At 40.5% G+C, this 21,577-nt stretch overlaps 1 protein-coding gene across 1 annotated transcript; it reads left to right on the top strand.

Moving 5' to 3' along the window:
* Nucleotides 1-829: 829 nt before the first annotated feature.
* On the top strand, nucleotides 830-20,908 carry MFAP3L (microfibril associated protein 3 like). Its single transcript, XM_036382155.2, has 3 exons — nucleotides 830-916; nucleotides 12,459-12,854; nucleotides 15,730-20,908. Exons 2-3 carry the CDS (start codon nucleotides 12,572-12,574, stop codon nucleotides 16,590-16,592), a joined length of 1,146 nt encoding a protein of 381 aa, XP_036238048.1. The 5' UTR covers nucleotides 830-916; nucleotides 12,459-12,571; the 3' UTR covers nucleotides 16,593-20,908.
* The last annotated feature ends 669 nt before the right edge of the window (nucleotides 20,909-21,577 follow it).

Genomic DNA, 21,577 nt, shown 5'->3' with positions numbered 1-21,577 from the left:
CTGTCAGATTCCTGCCTGCAGCTGGCCACCTACATCCTAATCCCTTGTTCGGCAGCTGCACACCAGCACAGATAGCACCAAACAAATTCAAGCACTTTTGCTCAAGCAAAAAGACAGCTTTACCTCCGCTGACGGAGCACTTAGACATCTATAGTCAGTGTCAGCTTCCCAGAGGCTGGGACTGCCTCAGATTGAGTTTAAACTGGAGCTGGGTGCTGCAATCCCGTTAGGAATAAAGCCCTTGGGGGAAAGCACGTGTGCCATTTCTCTGAAGCGCAGCATTTTGGTTCTCAAGATTATCTATGATAACACTGGGGTGTTATCCCTTTCCTGCAGCACTTGCTCCCGCAAGCGTCTCTGAGAAGGGATGCGATGACCGGCGGGGGTTGCTCCGGACTGCCGGCTCCGCTCGGGCAGAGGGGGCTCGCACTCCCCGCCTTCCCCACAGCGGCCCCCCCGCTGCCGCTCGCTTCAGGCCTCCCCGCCTCGCCCGCGGCCGCCGCACGTCCCTGGCCCCCGTGTCAACCCCACGGCCGGGGGTCCTGCCGCCCCCCGCGCCCCTCGCGGGCCCCGGGGCCGCCCCCCGGCCCGGTTCCGAGCATGCTCAGTGCCGCCCTGACCTACTTTCCCCGCCGGAGCCGGCAGCGGCGGGAGCGCACGGCACGGGCACAGGCACGGCGCGGCACGGAACGGGCACGGCACGGCACGGGCACGGCGCGGCACTGCGGCAGCGCCGCGCTCCGCCCGCCCCGGCCCCGGCCGTGGCCGCGGGCCCGGCCCCGGCATGGTGCTGTGCGGGGCGCGCTGAGGGGCGCGGCGGCGGCGGGCGCTGCCGCGGGGCGGCGGCAGCAGCGGCGGCAGCGCAGCGACACCGGCAGCGGCAGCGAGCGAGCGAGCGGGAGCCACGGGCGGGCAGGTGAGCGGCGCGGAGGGCGCGGGCCGCGGTTCCCCGGCGGGCGGGCGGGCGGGCGGCGGTCCCGGCGAGGCGCTGCCCGCCGCCGCCTCCATCGCCCCGCCGCCGGCACCTGCCGCGGCTGCCGCTGACCTGCGAGCCGGCCCCGGTGCCGCGGTGGCTGCGGAACTCCGCGGTGAGCCCCGGGCGCGCTGTCCCGCCGGCGGCCCCGGGGGAGCCTGGAGGGCCGGAGCAGGGTCCGGTGGCCGTGCCGGGGGAGCGCTGCAGCTCGGCCAGGCGGGCACGGCGCCTCTCCCGGGGCGGCTGTCGCTCGCTCGCGGCCAGCCCGGCGTGGAGCGCGGAATCTCACCGCGCAACGGGAGCGCAGTAATGCTGTGTTCAGCATGAAAGTTCAGGAGATTATTTCAAATCAGCACCGAGTCTTGAAGGAAAGTGGGTTTCGTTAGGCAAAAAAAAAAAAAAAAAAAAAAAAAAAAAAAAAAAAAAAAAAAAAGCCCAAGGCTTTACTGGAGCCTTCCAGCTCCTGCACGCAGGATGCTCGCTGCTGTCCCGCCCTGAGAAGGGGAATGGGAGGTGACACCTCAGTGCAGAGACCTCTTCGATGAACCTGACTTCAAAAAGAGGTGAAGTTGTGCCGCCTTAAATTTAAAATAAAGGATGCCTCCTGATATTTTGCTTTAATTACCCTTTTACTTCACAGGCTAGCCTCAAAAGATACTCAATTTCATATGTGAACTAAGAGAACTAGAATCTAACACTTCAGAGTTGTTGTACAGAGTGGTCTTGAAATAATCTTTTGAATCCTGTTTCTTAACAGGGCCAATTCCAGCAGTATTGGACAAGGGAGCTTAAGAGAACACAGAGCACTACTGAGCAGGCACTTTTCTAGTGCATTTGTCTGGAGAGTCTTGTAAGAGACTACACTTCTTAACAGCCCTCTTTCATTTGTTAAATTGAAGCATCTCAAATGGAGCTACCCTGATAAACCCGCTTAGGGAAATAAAAATACCAATTGTGGCAAAATCCTAAATGCAGCCTCATTTGGTACATGTTTGTCTGAAGGACTGTAAAATTATTTCAAAAGGAGGAACACAAAGGATTTAAGGAGAGGAGAAATGTAGCATTTTCATTCTTTAGAGACATTATATTGTAAAAGAGTTCCTCTTTTCACTGCAGTAGGACAGATTACAGTAGATTTTTTTTCAGTGGAGATGATGTTTTGCATGGCAGGAATCCTTTGTCTGGCTTAGTGACAGCACCATTGATACACAGCAACCTTGTAGCTGCTGTACTAGAAATCCTTTTTTATTAGAAATCTGTCTCATTCAGATTGCAGCATATCAACATCAGTTGATGCTGAGTGCAGCTTACACAGCTGGAGTGCACATTGTACACTCATTTTTTTCTGAAGAATTTAGAGTTTTCAGAGGCCTGGACAAACAGCACAACAAACAAAAAAAAAATGTTTTGTGTCCACTGCATATTTCCTGTCCTGAAGGTTCATAAAATTTAGAGATAAAATCTTAAAACATTTAACACATGGTGAGAGTGTGGTAGTGAATTCTGAAGTGACCTATATTGTACAGGTCCAGTTGCCCTCCTACCCTGTCCTGTCCCCTTTGCCTCTCTGCAGTTGGACAGGTCCTGCATGAATTTGGAGGAGGAGGAGGATGGAGTTGGCACAGAAGCTGGCTAAAGTGCATTCATTGCTTTAACCAGGGGAACAAAACCCAAACCCAGCCAACAGAGGGTCACATTTGTGACACAATGACAGGGGCTTCTGGGGAATGATTTAAATGGGGAAAAAAAACAGTCTGCATTCCAGTTCTTGTCTACAGAGTTTGGAATGTGGAGCTGGCATTTCTTTTATGGTTTATGCTTCTTCCCCAGTGTAAGGCACCAGTGAGATGTGAATGCAATTTACAACAGGGAGAGTGAGCTTGCCAGCAGCTAAAACAACCTGTACCAAGCTCTGCTAGCAAGGTCTTCTTTCTCTCCCAGCAAACTGCACCTTTACTAGAAGTCTTTGCAGGCACAAATGCCTGTGATCCTCCTTTGAGATGTCCTGGATTGTAATAATATGTCACCAGAAGACTGGTGTAAGACCAAGGTCTTAGATACTTCCTTAAATTTTTCATTCCTTCAATTCTGAGCTGCCATCCATTCATGGAAACTTGTGAGCTTTTGCAAATATCTCTCTGTGTCCTTAATTTTGTTATTTAGTTTTGACAATTGGCATTTGACCGTGTCATTTTCTGCCCATATACAGATCCACCATAGAAACATCATTTCCAAGACAATGGAGAGGTTATCACTTTTCACCAGATACTGTGATTAAAATCATCCATAGCAGCATTTTAGAGCATTTATCAGAAATAACAACCTCTATACAGATGTGTATAACTAACTTCATTTTGGAAAAGAGCCACCACATGTGGAGGAATTTCTTATTGCATTAAGAATAACCTACCTAGCCCAGACCTAATATTTAATTGACATGTGTCTGCCATACTGAGAGTTTTATGCCAAGAAAAGATTCTTGCTGATATTTTTAAGTCAAGCAGGGGCCAGGGCACTGCAGCTGCATGTGTGTGTGTGTGGTTCCCTGTCCTAGGTGTGTGACTGTGGTACACACACAGTACTGTGGTACATCCAGTACTGTGGTACACACACAGTACTGGATGCTGAGAAAGTGATGTGCCTTTACTGTTACACTTTTCAATGTGGCATAGACATAACCAGCACACACGTCTGAAATTATAGAAGTTCTTTAGTCAACTCTTGAGGGCCTTCAGCTAAATTATTGCATACACATGACAATATACAGTCATGCTTGGAGAGGGCTGAATTGATCACATTTGGGTGCAAGCAAGACTTAAGCTGCTGTGTAGTGCAGGGCAAACTTGTTTGAATCCATCTTCTGTCCCCTTTGTTACTTGTGGAGGAAAGAGGTGCAGACACCTTTAACCTGAAATAATCATTTTCAATTGCAATCAGTCATGAGCACTTAGATTCCTTTAAATTCCCCCTCTGACAAGGTTAATCCTTTCCTAATCATGGCATCTATGTGTAACCTCTTTGCCCTGTATCCCAGCAACCAATAAACATGAAAGCCAGCCATCAAAAATTATATCCATCTTACAGTTCTATAGGGATAGGGAAGAATAGTCATACTCAAATCTGTTTTGTCCTATTCTTTTTTCTTTTATGTTCCAAATAACGTGGGAGTCTTTTGTTAAGATAGCATAATATAAGCTATATCAGTGCATTGAAAACATTCAGTTGGTCAAAAATTTAGTTTAAACAGAATTTTTAGTCTGAAAGGTCCTTCATATCTTTGTTTAAGCAAAACTTAGTTTTGAGTTTTGTGTTATATTTAAATGTCCTACATCTGGAGTCTTCCTTCTTCCTTTGGACAAAGAAAACCAATAGATGTACTTAAGGGATGGTTAGCTTTGACAAGCAGAGCTCAGAAGAGAAAGTGGAAGGAAGTGAGCTGGGCCACATTCTGCATTGCTATGTTCTTAGCAGAGTCTCATAAGCCTTGCCAAGAGCATATGAGATCTGTTGCATTTGCTGACTTTGGTTATTTAAACTGTTGGCAGAATAATGCTTACAGAGTGCAGGAATAAATAAAAGATACAAGGTGTGTAAAGAAAATGAAAGATATGTAGAACTTGGTGAGGTCAGGCAGAGCTCAGATGTACATGGAAGTGTGGGAGAGATTCTCTGTGCTGCTTCATTGTTCCTCCTTTCTCAAGAGAGGGAACTCTTAAGCATTGATGCATCTGCATTTACTGCAACAGCAAACCAGCAGCAATGCTGAAAATTTGCCAGGAGTTAAGCAAGGGACTCTTAAAGCCATACAGTGTTTCTGGAATAAGAGCTTTCTATACAAAACTATATTGAAATGTAATTGTACAGCCTCCATAAAAATACAAACACAGAGGAAATCTAGATCATCTATGTAAACAAAGTTTTTATTTCTAAGAATAAAATTCTTCAAAGCATTTATGTTCTAATAACACATAAGCTGAGCCTTGAAAAATCTCCACTATGGATGGTGTTGAATTTGCTTTATGATCTGGGTAGCCTACTACTCAGTAGGACATTTTCATGACAGTACCTACCTTGATGAAAAACAGCAAGCTTCTCCACTAAATATAGAGCATTGCTTTTGCTGCAGTCATTAAAATACCACATAGAAAGAAAACTCAGATATCTCAGTGCATATAAGAGTGCACATCTGAATTACAGCTTTTTAATGAGAAGTTAACTATCCAAGTTGCCTGAGTGCTTTTGTTGCTTCAGTGTATTTTGTGAAAAGCTGATTTGATACAGCAGAGATGCTAGAATTACAGGAGCTGTGGCATCAAAAGGGGATTTTCCAGAGGTTTGGCGTTCTTAAGGTACTTTTAAATAACCTCTCCAATAATTACCCACCGACAGCCTTCATTCTTCTTTAGGTTAATGGATTAGCATCTCTTGAGTGTTCATTGACATCAGGGGAGTGCACATCAGACCATTCAAAGACATGGTTAAATCAATAGGTTCATTCCAATATTTAAAGTGAAGCTCTAGGATGCCATGTGCTTGCTAGTTTTGCAATATTGAGACATGAAGTAGGATAAAGAGAATAGAGACATGAAGTAGATAAATAGAGGAGAAATTGACAGTAAAAAAATTCTAAAACATTTACACACAGATAAAGGCAACATGAAAACTCTTCCATTTATAGCTGCTAAATAGAAAGGCATATGCTTCTTTCCCTAAATGAAAAGCCTGGATATAACATTAATTTTCAGTTACACTTTATTGCTTGCTGCTGTCTTTCTGCAGTGTCTTGTTACACTATGGAACCCTGAAAGTAAGACAATTGTATCCTTATGATGCTTCTTTCCTTTGTTACCCCCTACAGTGTTGTGTATGTTCAGACCAAAATAATTTTAGAAGACGAAAACTGATAATGACTAAGTTTTGATCAGGTTCTGCCATTAATGGCAGAATAAGCTACAGCCCTTGATTTTTCCTTTTTTTTTTTTTTTTTGTTACAAGACAGATTGACAAATGTTTGTCTGTAAGGACCTACCAATGCCTTCAAAATATACAATTAATTTACAGGCTTCTTTGATATAATTTTTTTTAAGACAGGTGTGTTAGAAAAGGTCTCCAGGTTGCCATACTGACAGCCCTTCCTATTCACTGCCCAGGGTCATAAACTCAGAGGATAATACGTATACAGAGGTCAAGTCCCCACATTGATCATAGGCTGTCATAATTTATTAATCTGTATTTGTAAATTATATACAGTCTCTCTTGAATCTTCATAGATTCCCAGCCCTTATTTTATCCTGTGTCAAGAAATCGAGACAACCACCTTGAGGGAGATGATTCTTCCTCTCTCCTCTATCCTTGTGAGACCCCACCTGGACTACTGCATCTAGGTCTGGGGTCCTCAGCACCAGAAAGATGTGGACAGGGTGAAGCAAGTCCAGTGGAGGGTAACGAAGATGCTTAGAGTTCCCTTGGCTGGAAGTAGTCTTCTCTGTATGGTAAAGAGGAGATGTACTGTTCTTATCAGGTAAATAGAATGCAGAAGGCCAAATACCTTTTTATTTCAGGTTGTAGTCAACACTCTCAGCCTGTCTTATTCTAAAGTGCTGCTACTCAAAAAATTATGCAGGTGCTCATGAAAACAATTTCCCAGCATCCCATATAGCAATTTTTAAGATCAGACATATTTTTTCCTATTGTCTTCCCCAAGGCAATTCTTGTATTTGTGTTTCTGGAATATTAGATTTTCTTTAGGTTGGGGGGCTGCCTCTGGAGGCCATCTGATTCAACAGCCTTTTCAAAGTAGGGCCAGTGTATACCAGCTCAGTCAAGTTTTGAACTTCTCAAAGGATGGGGATTCCATGACCCATCTGGGCAAACTATTGCAGGGCTTGACTGACCTCCTGCATAAATATTTTTTTTCATATTCATAATTTCTGTTGTTGCAGCATGTGTCCTGTGTCTCATGTCCTTTCACGGCACATCTCTCAGAGGAGCCCATGTCTGTGTTCTCTATACCCTCCCATGAGGTGGCTGAAGGCAGCAAGCATGACATGAGGTTACTGAGCAGACATGGCCAGGGCTCAGCCCTGTTGAGAGGTTTCCTCAAGTTCCCAGCAGCTGAAGGCAGCTGAAGAGACTAAATAAGCATCTAGCTGGGGGCTGCTGCCCATCTCGGAATTTAGATGTGCAGAAGGAACTCTTCATCTTACAAACACCACCAGCAGGTCACCTATTCAACATAGCCAGGGAAACAGAAAGCCATGAAACTACAAAGGACTGAAATCCCCCACTCCAGGAGAATGAAAAGCAGCTCTTCTGGAGTCAAGCATTAATATTTTATCAACTGACAAATATATAGAAAAATAAGTCAGAAATTTTCTGCTAGTTGTAAATGAGTGACATTTCTTTTCCTCTGCATGTCTGGATCCTAATAATTAGACCTTTTCAGTAGGTGGTTCTCACTCATAAGCCTATGAACTGGCAGTGAGCTTCTCACCTGTGTGGCGTAAGTTCTTTCATTTGCATTCCTGTTTCACTAACACTTGTTAACTTTTACTTTTGCCCACTCTTTAAAAGACATTGCCTATGGAAACTAGGAAAAGTAGCAAGTAGTTTTTAAATAATAAAAAAACTAGCCTTAATTTTGTTTTGCAGCATCAGCCTTTATACTTCTTTTAGATAATGGAGAGCTAGAATGAAAATAATTTAATTTTCTTGGTCACTTACAAGCCAAGGAAGATAGCATTGGGATGTTAAAGCTATAGGAGCACAATTTATGCATTATGCAGTAAGCTGGCCTCTTGTGCTTCACTTGTGAATTGAATGACCTCACAGTTAATAGGATTACACATTATTCCAAGAATAAGAACAGGCCAGTCTTACAGATGTGAGCAAGCCAGGAAAAGGTATGCATCACTGCCCTCCTTTTCTGTTCTTTTGTGCTCTGTCATCATGTTGTTCTGCACAAATGCAGCACTTAGAGCCATGACCCCATAGTCATTTTCTTTGGTGGCAGTAGTATGGGAAGCAAACACATCTATGACATGAAAAAATAACTGGTCAGTCAGAACATGTCACTGATTAATGTTCTTAGATGTGTCTGTCAGTCCTAGATGTGTCTTCCATTTAGACTGATGCCTGATCTTGGACAGAGAAGTTGTAACTGCAGCTTTTGTCCACATTTTCACATTAATTAGGAGTAAAACTATCATGCTGCAGCTCTGCTGTTTCTGGAGCGCGTTCCAGGGCACTTCTCTAGGTAGACATGCATAGAGAGCATGCTAGAGCGGGCTGTCATGTAACTTAAAAGGAAAGCTTGTCATGTGTTCTCATTTGGCTCAAGTCTTTCCTCTCACAAGCAGTAAATCTGTTACTTTAGTATTCTCAATTTACACCATTTGGGTTGGGGAATTGAAAAACAGAACTATTTAATACATTGATCACTGGCAAGCATTGCTGAGTGGTAAATGTTGCTCCAGACACAATACAGCAGGAGAGTTTCCTATATACATCTTCTAGGTGCTGGAGGAGAGTGTGGGGATTTCTTTCATTCCATCTTTGGAGGAAAGCCTGAATAGCTCCAAATAGCCAGAGGTGTTCTTCTTCCATTTCATGCACCACAAATTTAAAAGTACTAAAAAAAAAAAAAGTATGTGTAACCACATCTATTCTATTCTATTCTATTCTATTCTATTCTATTCTATTCTATTCTATTCTATTCTATTCTATTCTATTCTATTCTATGCTATTCTATTTTTTGTAAGTGGTAGCTCATATGCTTTGGTGATTTCATTTTTTCCATGAAATTAGCTCTTTGTTTATAGTGACCTTTTCATGGCAAAAATGCTCTGAGACTCACTCTGTTCCTACAAAGCAAGTCTCAGGATTGCAGATGTCCTCCTTCTTTAGAGTACTGTGTTACTCAGCCTAAAGGAGTTATTACAGAAATCTTTGTTTTAGTTTAGTCAATCCAGCTTTCTCTGACTTAGGTCAGATCAAAAGGTTACAGTTTTGGCTGCCTTCATCAGGTTTATCATGGGTCACAGCTAATTGCTGCCTCTCGTGGCCAAGATCCTGGGTGACACTGTACCCACTTCTCCAATACTCTGGATTCTCTTGCTGCTTTGCCAGATATCACTAACAGTCTCCTATTTTGGTCTCAGTCTTCTCCCCATTTAGTTGTGTGATTAAACCATAATTCGTTATATCACTTACGTTTAGCAAAGCAGCTGGCTCCCAGATCTGTGTTCCCTGATATACTCTGGCTGCTCTTGTGCCTATGGCAAAGCAGGAGGACAGGAACTCTCAGCAAATCTTCCTTTGCCTCAGCGTCTGGTGTGAGCAGATTTTCTGCCCTTCCAGTTCTCTCTCTGCTTCTTCCTGCTTTCCTAATCTGACTCTAGCATTTTTGGTCATGCCCAGCAGGTTTGCAGAGGGTCCTGGACATTCAGGTCCCAGCATGGCCACCCTGTAACTTTTTTGCATCAGTTGGGGCTAAGAAAACCTTCTTTGCTTTCTTCCATCTCTTTTTGTTTCCTGATAACATTGGAGAGGATGCACACCAAAGGAAAGATTGCCTACTGCTTCCTAGTTGCCCTGGGAACATTTGTCTAAACTTGTGTCTTAAAACACCATTCTTCAGAGAGATCTCTCCCTGTCTCCTCAAACATACTCAGGCACTTCCCTGGATGGCATATGAAAGCAGCAGCCGTCATTTCCAAACATTCTGCTTTAAACCTCCTGCCTGATTATTTCTCATGTTAGTCACCAAACTGTAGTTATTCCAAATACAAATGTATCTACAAAGGTATTTAGTATTTTTTTTAATATTCTGCATTCCAGGAACATACATGAGAGAGTAGATTGTCAGGAGTAAGAAGGAGTAGGTAAGGATCTTATACAGAGTAGACATAAATTATTCATCTGTTTCCTAAGATTTACTGCAGCTATTTATGGTTCAATTCTGGGCCAGAATGAGGGAGTCACTCTTGCCTTCAGAAAAGGGATCAACCCTTCGGCCATACTGTGGACCAGTCACACTTGCCATCACTACACAAAGGTATCATTTCTGTTTCTGTATGCTCTGCATTTAAAACAAGTAAATGTACAGAATAGGCAATGCCTTACTGCCCTCACACCTTCCAAACCTCCACCCACGTCCCTGTGCTGTGTGGAATCAGTGGCCATCGGCTACCTTGATCAGCTTCCTAATACACTACTGGTCCCTTCCTTACAGGTTTTCTGTTCAGCCATTGTAGAGATGCTAATTCATTTCCTTCTGGAATGCAAATTGCTCTCCACAATAAACACCTTTTTTTGATTGCTACTAATTTTTCTGCTGTAAAAATATATGATAGAGTCAAATACAGTAATAACAAGGCTCAGACAGCAATTGGAACACACAGCTTAATCACTTTATATTATCTTTTGCTCTTCCCATTGTCCTAATCCAGCCAGTCTCTGTTCCTGCTCCTTTGCCAGGAAGTGCAATTTTTGCTTTTCTGTATGGCGCAATGCAGATCTGTGACACTGTACAGAAACATTTTATAGACTGAATATGTGTAATCATGAAGAATGTCAGTCTCCAAGGTTAATGGAGTAGTAGAAATGAGATGTAAATAGTTACTGAAGTGAATAGGCAGAATTGAACGTTTTTTTCCCAAACTGCTGACTCAGACAGAGTGTACCTTCAAAATCACAGACTCTACATGCTTTGCATAATTGGAAGTAGATTTCTGAAGTCATTGTTTATATAGCTTCATATGACAAATGATATTTGCATATTAATTTAAAGTTAAAAATTATTCTGTCTCTTCAAGAGAGATACTTCCACATTCAGTAATTATAAAAGCAGAGAAAAAAGGACAGGCTTGAAGCTGGGACAGACCTCTACATCATGCCAGCAGTTTATTGAAAAAAACATAGGTTTTCATTTCTAGTAATGATTCATCCTGTAAAATGGAAGAATTCATTTGCTTTTTCAATAACACTCTATCTATTTGTATGAAAGCAAGTTCACTGCTTTACAGAGAAGAGAGGATGCATAACAAAACTACCTAAATCAAGTATTACCAGTGCAAGATGGTAATGTTGCTTTCTTTCCTTTTTGAATACAAAAGAAAATAAGGATGAGGATTTTTCATTTGTTTCTTTTTATTTTAGTGTTTTGTTTATATATAGAACTGATGTAGGGAACTGATCTTGTCAGCAGTTACTATGTGTGCTAAGGCAAATGAGTTACCATGAGTCAAATGTATATTTAAGAAAATAGAAACTTTTTTGAAATGGAATTGTTCATTTGGGGAAAGTTCATTAGATAGTTTCCTATATTCAGATTCCAGATAGATTCCTCTATCTAATAAATTTCACTTAAGTTTCAGTTATTTACCTTAGAGACACATGAGTAAAACCAGTAGTTTTAAACTGTAAAACCAATCCAATAGTTGGATGCTCTGTGATTTTAGCATGATTTGTGGCCTTTAGACTCTTAAGTGAAATTTTCCAAGGTGCTCATTTTGAGGCCAACACTGTGCCTTCACTCAGTACTGAATGCCAATTGTGTTCACTGGGAGCATAATGAGGCCAATAGAGAGCACTTTTGTAACCCCCCCCCCCGTGCCTCTGTCCAGAAACTGAAATCACTGCTTCAGAAAGGCCTCATTGTGGGTGATTAGTTGAAGGAAAATACTGAGGGAGAATGTGCAAAAAGTACACAGACAAAATGCTTAATGCCACATAAGGAACGGAAAAGTCCTAACTTCATTTGAATCTCAAAGGAACATTAACCATAATTATGTTACTAACATGTACTCTTCTTTACGAATCTGCTCTAAAAATAACAACACTGAAATTACTTTATCAAGCATTAAATACCCTCTTTTAAGAATAATCTTCCATGCTATGTTTTAGCTCAGACAGCAGTAGCTTAAGAAAAGTGAATGGTCTGAGATGTTTTGCTCTATGTGCTGCTGTATTTGGGAAAAAAATGTGTATATCAAAGATTCCAGCATTAGATCCAAAAACCCTTCCTGGAATTGTTCTTATTGCTCTTTCTTACATCACGTTTCACAGTTCATCTAAGACCATGCATGTGATAGAGTTGCAGCACCAAACTGGTAGTGACAGCTTTTAATGTGCTGCACCTCAATTTTTTCCTGTTGATTTTGCAAACGGTTAAAAAAAAAAAACAAAAGGAAAAAATCTGTTGAACTTTTGGCATAAAACTGTAGCTGCTACTGTAGCTAAACTGCTGCTAAGTGTCTAGGTGATAAAAGCTTTCTCCTATGCCTGTCACTCTGAACAACACCATTGTCAGGAAAATGTATGCATCTTTTTCCAGTAAGGATAAGGACTGTGATAACATTAGCATGTAGACAAGACACTGTGCTGATGATTGTGAAATGCATTAATGGATGTGTCACTATTTTAAAAGAGCATATCTAATGGACTGTTTATATATGCCGTCTCACTGTACTTATTTATTTTATAGGACATTTTAAGCATAAAATTGCACAGAACAAAGTAGAACTCTCCTGTGCCCTGCTCACCTCAAGGACTCAACAGAATCAGTTCCCAGCCAGTCGTGTACACCGCTGAAGGAAAATGGACATACTGAACAGCCACCACTTTTTGTACTTTCTGCCCACCACACGCCTTGTCATCTTATTAGCAGCTTTGAGCACTGCTGAGGATGTGAGTAACAGCACTTTGAACCGCACTGACACACACACTGGGGCCGCGCCACTGGTCACCTCCCGCATCGACCACATCATCGTCAAGGAGGGCAGCAGTGCCTTGATCGACTGCAATGTCCAAGGGAGTCCCAGCCCACGCTACAGATGGTACAATTCCAATGGCCGCCTGCTCCAAGAGGAGGAGAATAAAGGTAGGATCTTAGGAATAGCACTGATGTAGCCTGTCCAGAGACACTTCTGATTTCAGCAAGTTGACAAATAACCTGGATTTAATGGCCTGGCTGCAGTATTTTCCTGTGTGAAAATAAATGAAAGCTTGGTGGCAGTTATAAATTTTTTATGCACACCTTGGAAGAAAACAGTAACTTTTTATGTGTTATTTATAGCAACACATAGCAAGAAGCTGAAGCAATTAACAGAAGTTGTAGACAGGCCTCTTTTCATTGGAAGACTTCATGTTTGTTCTGTTTCTCATTCTGTCCTCCTTTGTTCTTCTCTGGCACCAAAAAAAGATTAAAAAGCTGTTTCTCAACTCAAAGGAGGATCCTCATGACATATTAGAATAGTTTGTTGGCATGAACTCAACACAGCTAACTCCCTGGTATGCCCGCTGTCTTTTATGTGCAGTGCCATGGTAGTGTGAGAAACAGGAGATGCCCTGAACAACCAACTGCAAAACTTATATAGGGCAGCAGTCAGAAGGACAGGCCAAATTTGAGCCTTCCTGGCTTTAGTAAAGACTCTTCAGTGGTGTTTGCCAGAGATCATTATTACACACGAGCTTATTTTCCTTAAATGGAAGGTTTGGGTGATAATCCTAGTTATACTTCCAGTTATGCTTCTAGTGTTTGAGGGGAGTGTGGGTATATAAAAGGTGTTTTTCTCATGTACTCCTTCCATAGTGACTGCTTTGTTCACAGCATGATGAAATAAACTCTTAGCTGTTAAGATAGTGTGCCTAACTGATGGCTGACCTGACAGTGAACTCTGCTGTGACAGGAGTAACAATCGACCTAGCTTGATGTGAAAGAGCAGTGTGTATCTGTAAGAGCTTACTGCATAACTGGTTATGTTTTACAGTACAGCATGTTATCATTTTCTGAGTTAAGCTAGAGAAAGGAATTACTTGAGCTACTAAGCAGACTTTCAAACATGACTTGTGTGGTTGTGGCAACATACAGTGATTAGTGTGCTGGAGTGTTTTGCTAAGGTTTACTAATAGAAAATTTCCCATTTAGTAAGGCATCTAAATTTAGGTCTTTGTGTAGTCAGCTGAGAGAGGTAGCTAAACCAAACATTTAGGTAGATGAGCAAAAACTTTGACCAAATCAGTAAAAAGTACAGATGTAGTATTAAGACAACTTCACTTTAACTTAGAATTTCAACAGTGCAATACCTCCTTTAAGAGACTGTCTTTCTGTAAGAAATGTTTCCTAGCTTGAGAGCTTTCTTTGTGGTGTTAAGTATGGCATTGAATTGTTATCAAAACCCAGCAATGATACCTTTTTGAATCATTGTTTTCTTATGTGGGTCAATATGTCCGTCAGGATCCACTGGCATAGACCCAGTCACTGAGTTCAATGCCATTATGTCATTTATAACAGCTGGAGCCAGGATACATCACAAGGCATCTTGTTATTTCACAATTAATTGAAACCTACTTTTCAAAAAGGACCAGCATTCAAATTCAAAGAAATACTGAGCAGCGAATACTCTGCATTTTTTGTTATACTGGAGGTGGAGGAAGAAGTGTCATCTGTTACAGATTCTAATATTTCCTCTGTAAAGGAGTTTTCCTCTGAATTTGCTTAAATTTAGCAGATTGGGGTATTTTTTTATGTGAAGGTCTGATTTAGACCGAGCTTTTATTTATTCTGCATTTTTTAATTTCAGGCAAAATGTTCAGCTGTTTTCAAGAAATATGCTAGGGTAAAAAAAAATATTGTTTCATTTAAGTTAAAACTTCTAAGTAAGAGGATAAAAAGACGTAATTAAGAGCTGTCTTGTACACATGAATAGAGGCAGGGATCTTTTGGGAATACTTTATATGTAGGCTTAAACTGGAGATAATGTGAAACAATTTGGGTAAGCCCTGTTTAACTAGAAATCTTTGAGGAATTAAAAATTTTAATTCATTACCAATTAATTAAGTGGCAAATACAGTAACTGGGTTAATCTTGAATCACTTTAGCAGTGACAGGAGCGATGAGTTATTTGAAACAGGTTGTTTCAAATGCAGTTTCATACCTAAACTGTTCTGCTGTGCCAGGTTCAAAGAATATCAAGTGTGCATGTATATGAAATGTGTATTTCCATGCAGCAGACCAAGTTATCAATTATATTACATTGATAGAAATTACTTTTAAAGGTAAAAGAAGTTCTGTTGTGGTGTGTAGAGGTTCTTACCAACAAACAAGGCATTCCCTGTCATGGCTCTTCTCCTTTCCATCTATTTTACTCCTCCTATCCTACTTCTGCCTCTTTAAAATTATACTTCAAAATCAGTTTCTCAACACCTCAGAGGGTAGGCAGTGTAGTGTATGATGTCTAACATGTTAGGGGTTTTAAAGTTTACATTAACAGAATTATATGAGATACTGTAACAAAACACCAAAAATAACCCAATTGTAAGCAAATGCATTGTCAGGGAACAAAACAAGGAGGTTTTAAGTAGGTTTTTCTGCCTCACAATCCCATTGATCCTTGTTGAAGGATCCAACTCCTTCAATTCACTTCTTTGAGGAAGTGTGACCTGTGTTTGGGAGGCTCTCTGGAGTAGTCCTATCTTTGTAGCCTAACTGACCACAAGATTGAGATAGATGCATATTAGCATTTTCTGAGACCCTTTTAGGGCATGCTCTGACTATCCAAAGTTGATGTCAGGGATTTGACAGTAGTAGTAACACAGCTAAGATTGCAGGCCTTTATGAAGGTAAATTATTTGTCTTCCTGTGAACATTATTTCCTTCTTCCAAAACCTGAAGCCAGTTTGATAAAGCTGATATTTAAGACTATGCTGATCATGTGACAAAATACTTCTAAGTTACTCTGTTTCCTCTCCAACAGGAAAATGGTGGTTTCTTGACAATGGGCTACTAAACATTACCCGCGTGTCATTTGAAGACAGAGGTAAATACACGTGTGTCGCATCCAACACGTATGGCAGCGTTAACAATACTGTGACGCTGAGGGTTGTTTTTACCTCTGGAGATATGGGGATCTATTACATGATTGTCTGCCTTGTCGCTTTTACCATTGTTATGATACTGAACATTACTCGGTTATGTATGATGAGCAGTCATCTGAAGAAAACCGAGAAAGCAATCAATGAATTCTTCAGAACAGAAGGGGCAGAGAAACTTCAGAAGGCCTTTGAGATTGCAAAGCGTATCCCAATTATCACATCAGCCAAAACTCTTGAGCTTGCCAAAGTAACCCAGTTCAAGACCATGGAGTTTGCCCGCTATATTGAAGAGCTTGCTCGGAGCGTACCTTTGCCACCTCTCATCATGAACTGCAGGACTATAATGGAAGAAATTATGGAGGTTGTCGGTCTGGAGGAGCAAGGACAGAATTTTGTACGGCAGGCAGCAGAAGGCCAGGAGACCACCGACACAGATGAGCTTTACATGATCCCAAATGCTTTGACACGCAGTGAATCTCCCACAGGTGACTCGGACGCATCGTCACTGCATGAGCCACCTCAACAGATTGCAATAAAAGTGTCAGTTCACCCATTGTCCAAAAAGGACTGCATGGATGGTCAGTCACAGGAAAGCATGCAGTTGGACACCAAGGAAGAAGACACTCCTCAAACACCAGCACTTCCTGCAGAGCCCCCTCCTGAGCCTTCTGCTGAACTCAGTTCTGATGACACAGCATTGGCAAATGACAAAAGTACATGTGTTATATATGAAAGCCATGTATGATAGTTACTCCTGAATCTATGCATAGCAGGAAAATCAGGTGGAGCTCTTTTAAAAATATATATTGTACTTGCCGCTAAGCCTTACCTGGAGACTATCATAGCAAAAGCATGTAAGTGGATTATTTGGCACTTTCTTCTCAGTTTGAGTTTAGTTTACCATGAGGTATGGCAGAGTAATTGCTATTACATTAATATTAATTGCTCTTTTTTGATTAGGAATATTTCCAATAAACATTTACCTCAGCATTTTCTAGGTTGGAGTCACCCATAGTGGCTCCTGGAAGTCACTGGTAGTCTTTGGTGTAGGACACTTGAACTTACTAAACATAAAACTGGTTTCCATTTCCCTCCTTCACTCTTGTTATTTCCATCTATTCCATTTTTGCAAATATTAACTTGTGAATTTGAAATATTGCCCAAGAGGCAGCACTCCAGTAGCCAAATAAAATCCTAATAGATCCCATTTACAAAGCCTGTTTGCTCAGCTGCATTGTGATTTAGAGGGCTATTAAAGAAAGTTAAAATGTTTCCATTTCATTTGACACCACACTGCTTAGCCACATGGGAAATAGTTTTCCCTTTTTCATGGAATGGAGATGCCAACAATCATTTGTTTTGCATGAAGAAACAACTCTGAGGTGTATATTACATATGGGAAAGCCATCAGAAAGTTGCAGTTCAACAGCTCTGCAGGGTTTTTTTGCATACATTTGAGCATTTTGTATGTTGCCAGAAGTCTATATGGCAAACAACTGCAAATATGCAAGATGTCTTGTTTTGCACTAATGTGAAAGCAGTAACTATGTACTACCTTACCAGAAGATATGCAGGTTCCATAACAGTCCTGCAAGTGCCAGTAATCAGTTGATAACAAGGCTGAAATGGCAAGTACCTTTTTATTTGGCTTCTTAATTTTGGTATTCTGAAGATCAATCCTAAATTCATATATAAGCACCAGTTTGAGAGTTTCATCCAAACTGAAAAAAAAATATAATCAAGTGTCCTATAAAATTACAAAGACCATCATGCAAACTGTTAAATGTGATATAATTATGTTGAGATTTTGGGAACCTCCTACATGTAGGATGTTCACTGCTCGAGTACATGTGACTCTACCCCAGTAAAGCTTTAATGATCATAGCAATTGTGGCATTAAAAAGGATCAACATCTCTGCCAGGAAATGCCAGGAGTGGAAGGGAAGTAATCATTTCTCTTGCAGATAGACAATAAAAAGTACCTTTTCTGAAGTGAGTCTGGAAAGAAATCACTACAAGGAGTTTGTGTAGGGTTAATAGCATATTACTTAATTACCTGACACATTTAGTTTGACACTAATGAACAAACTATCACCTTATAGTGTTTAAGAAGGATTGTAGTATAAATATACTTAAAATAAATCTGGAATCAGGTATACTGTAGAAAAAGAAGTCTCTTAGGTCTGTGGGGAGATGATGCATGGATGGCTCTCTCTTTTAACAAAGCAGCCACATCTCCATAAGGTGTCTGTTGGAGGCAATCAGTTATATTAACTGCACAGGTAATCAAGATCAGACAAAGTCAGTGTTGCAGGTACATAAAAGAACCCTTGATAATGAACTGAGGTCTTGTGTGAACTTCCTTATGTTAAAGTGCAGAGCCTCACCACAGTGCAATACAGGAATATCCGATGACTTACATAGGTGATGCAGAGATGGCTCCATATTTATCTTTCTGTGGTTATTAAAAAAAATACATGTTTAATAATGGACTTCAGATTTTACAACCAATTTTTGAGAAATGGCAGCATTCAAATGTCTCATTTTTTTGTGCTTACCACAGTGGCAGGTTTCTACACAAAAAGTATTTGCACATGCCCAAAAGGAACCATGCAAGGGCAAAGTCCCATTAGGAATGTGACTTGAAATATTTGAGTTCCAGCAAAGCAATACAAATGTGAGAGAGAAGTTAGTTTAAAAGAATACCATAAAGAACCTCACTTCTGACCAGTGTGATTGACAGTAGTATGATGCAAACTTCTTGTCTGAATCCAAAGGACATTTCTGTTTAGTGTTCACATCAGTTTTTCAAGTTACTTGATTTGCTTCTGATATGAAAAAGGACAAGGGCAGAAACAAAAGCAGGAACTTGCACTAAACTGCTTCAATTCACCTTAATGTCCTGAGAAGAGGTACTTTGATGTTTCTGCCTGTCCAGCATTTACAAACAATGCCCACGCATTCTACAATTACCTATCTGGTGCACAACTAAGATTGCACAGATAAGCAAGGATATTCACCTTGAAAGCATAAAAATAACTTTTAAATTACACTTTTTTTAAGTTTTAAAAATATTTATTACAGTATTTTAATTTTAATCTTTTTAGATTATGAAGTTTTTACAGTAGAGATCAGACCCTTTTATGTATTTCTATAGTGTTCTGACCCTGACTAGTCCTCTCAGGCTGTCCTCCAGCCTCTTTTATTATTTATTTATTGAGAAACATTTGAGAGCAAACAATCCCCCTGGATTTCTTCAGTATCACTGTGTAAACTTCCTTGAAGATACAAATGATGTTTTTCCCTAGAGGCTGCCCACAAAGGGCACATTTGAAGTACACACAAACACACATTGCAAACCACATATAAGCAACCGGTACTTGGATTAGATCCATGCAATACACGGAGGGCTGGATTCCTGCTGTTGAAAGGTCAGAGGGAGCGCTAAATTTTCTAGAGCTGGAGTCACTCAGAGATGACAGTTCATAGGTAGGACTGCTCCAACCAATCTGGACATTTAGCTTTGTGTTATTATCAGAATAGGAACTAAAAAGCAATGTAGCTGAAGAAAATACAGATTTTATACAGAACCAATGGTTCTGGTTTATGTGGTTTTTTGGTGGTTTTGTGTCTGCTGCTCAGTGTCTTATGCACCCATTATATGACACATCTAAGCCTAAAGCTTTTTATACACTTTCAGGAACTTCCTTTGTGGAAGACAGATGGGAAGAAAGACCCAAACCTGTCTTTCCTGTTCCAAACTTTCCAGCTGTGCTATTATAAAGTATGCAATTGTGTCTTGCAGTATTTCTTAGCAAATGGCTATTTTATGGTCCAAAAACACAATTAGCAAACATAAAATTAATAATGACTCTAAGAAAAAATTAATGTTTGCATTGTTATATATTTTCATGCACCTTAAGCACTTCAGGGGCATTAATCTGTTCCCATCATTGGACTATGCAGACTTTTTGTTACATTTTTCTATTTATTATACCACCAAACACTAATGGTTCTTAAAATACTCAGAATCTGGAAAATCCAGTCCAACTGAAATTGCATTCTAAAAGCAAAGGAACACCAAGCCAGGCTTAATAAGGAAAAGAGATTTGCACAATTATATTTACACCATTTTCAAACAATTTTGCCAAACTTCATGAAAGATGACTAGATTTCTGCACCAGAAGAAATCAGTTGGATTTGAATTTCACACTTACTATTCTTTTTTCAGTAAATGTAAGACTATACTAATCAGTCCACTTAAACATAGTATTCACTATCTATTTTCTCAACATTTTCTTTTTGGGCAGCATTTTTTTCCTGCTGATTCTTTTTTTGTTCTCTGATTCAAGCATGTTTGTGATGAAACCTATGCTTCAGGGGTTTTTTTTGTCTGTCATATAAAATTTAAAAGAATCCATAGACCAGCATTTTCTGCAGGTTTGTTGGTACTTGGTAAGGCACAGAAGTACACTCCTGTGCTTAAAAACTACTGTATAAACGTTAAGACTTGCAAAATGGCATATACAGGCAGATGTCGATTTTTTTTAAATCAGTGCCTGTTTTATTCTAATGTAGATACTATGTCAGTTCCTTGATTTGCAGTTACCTTTTGACAAAAGTACTGTAACATATAACCAGGGCTTTCTGACTTTCAGTTTGGTCAGATTAACTAATTCTAGAAAGTGTTAACAGTGTCAGATTTTCAAAGTTCTCATGGGATATCTTGGCAGCATGCTATTTTAAGAGTTGGCCTCTTAAGTATGCCATATTTAGTGGGACAACTGAAAGCTTCTTAGATGCAAAGGAAATGCTTGCACTAAAGTCTCGTAAGTTATATTTCATTTATTATGAAATCCTTTTTGATTTTACAAGAAATGTAAGACAAATATGAATGTGTTCTTTTGAGAAGCAGTTGCTGTATTTTGATTTAAATAACTGTTACGATTTTATAGCTCACGGCCGTAAACCACAAAGAGAAAAGTTCATGCTGAAGTGGAAAAAGGAAATGTGATGTAGCTTGTACATTGATCATTGTTTCAATAAAGAATTTGCACAGAGTCTGCTGAGTTTGTACACATTCAACAAGATATTTACAGTGCCACAACACCACTTTCCCACAGAAATGGATACTCAATAGCATACATCCTGCACTAATTTTTGGAATAACCAGCTCAAACCTTTTCTATGTCCATTTTTTTCTCTCCCTGTCTTACCTACCTATACTTTCTTCTGTCCCCAGCAGCTCTGCTGTGCCACTTCTCAAATAGGAACAGAATGAAGTTAGTCGTCAGGGCAAGTGTTTCTCCATCCCAGGCACCTCTGTTCCAAACTGACCTTTTCTAAGTCCCCAAATGGATTTTTTTCCCCCAGCTGTACCAGGCTCTAATGCTTTGTACTATATTTAGCTCTCTGGCTCCCAGGCCCAAACTGAGTCATTTTACTCTTCCAGTAAAGGCTGACTTGTGAGTCTGTGGTATAATATGTAAGTCTGTAAATTGGGCAAAGACGATAATGTAAACTGAAGCTAAGTTACCAATTTCTTATTCAAAATCATAGTGTGTGACAGCAAATTATAAATGTGGCAGATTTAGTACACTCAAGTCATGTTATGAGAAGCTATTTCATACCACAAGACAAGGCAAAAATGAGAAAAGAAAATCCAGCCTTGCATAGCATAAAGAATACATGTAAAACCTTGCTTATGATTGAGTAGAAATTCAGCATCAC

This window comes from Molothrus ater, chromosome 4, assembly GCF_012460135.2.
Source record: "Molothrus ater isolate BHLD 08-10-18 breed brown headed cowbird chromosome 4, BPBGC_Mater_1.1, whole genome shotgun sequence".
NCBI lineage: Eukaryota > Metazoa > Chordata > Aves > Passeriformes > Icteridae > Molothrus > Molothrus ater.
Note: the sequence above shows the minus strand (reverse complement) of the source record. Positions and strands in the feature narration are given on the sequence as shown.

What these genes read in the sequence shown, in the direction of transcription:
- MFAP3L (XM_036382155.2), top strand. Translation starts at nt 12,572, where the DNA reads ATGGACATACTGAACAGCCACCACTTTTTGTACTTTCTGCCCACCACA. An exon ending in CCAAGAGGAGGAGAATAAAG is followed by an intron (nt 12,855 to 15,729) that starts GTAGGATCTTAG and finishes CCTCTCCAACAG; the next exon opens with GAAAATGGTGGTTTCTTGAC.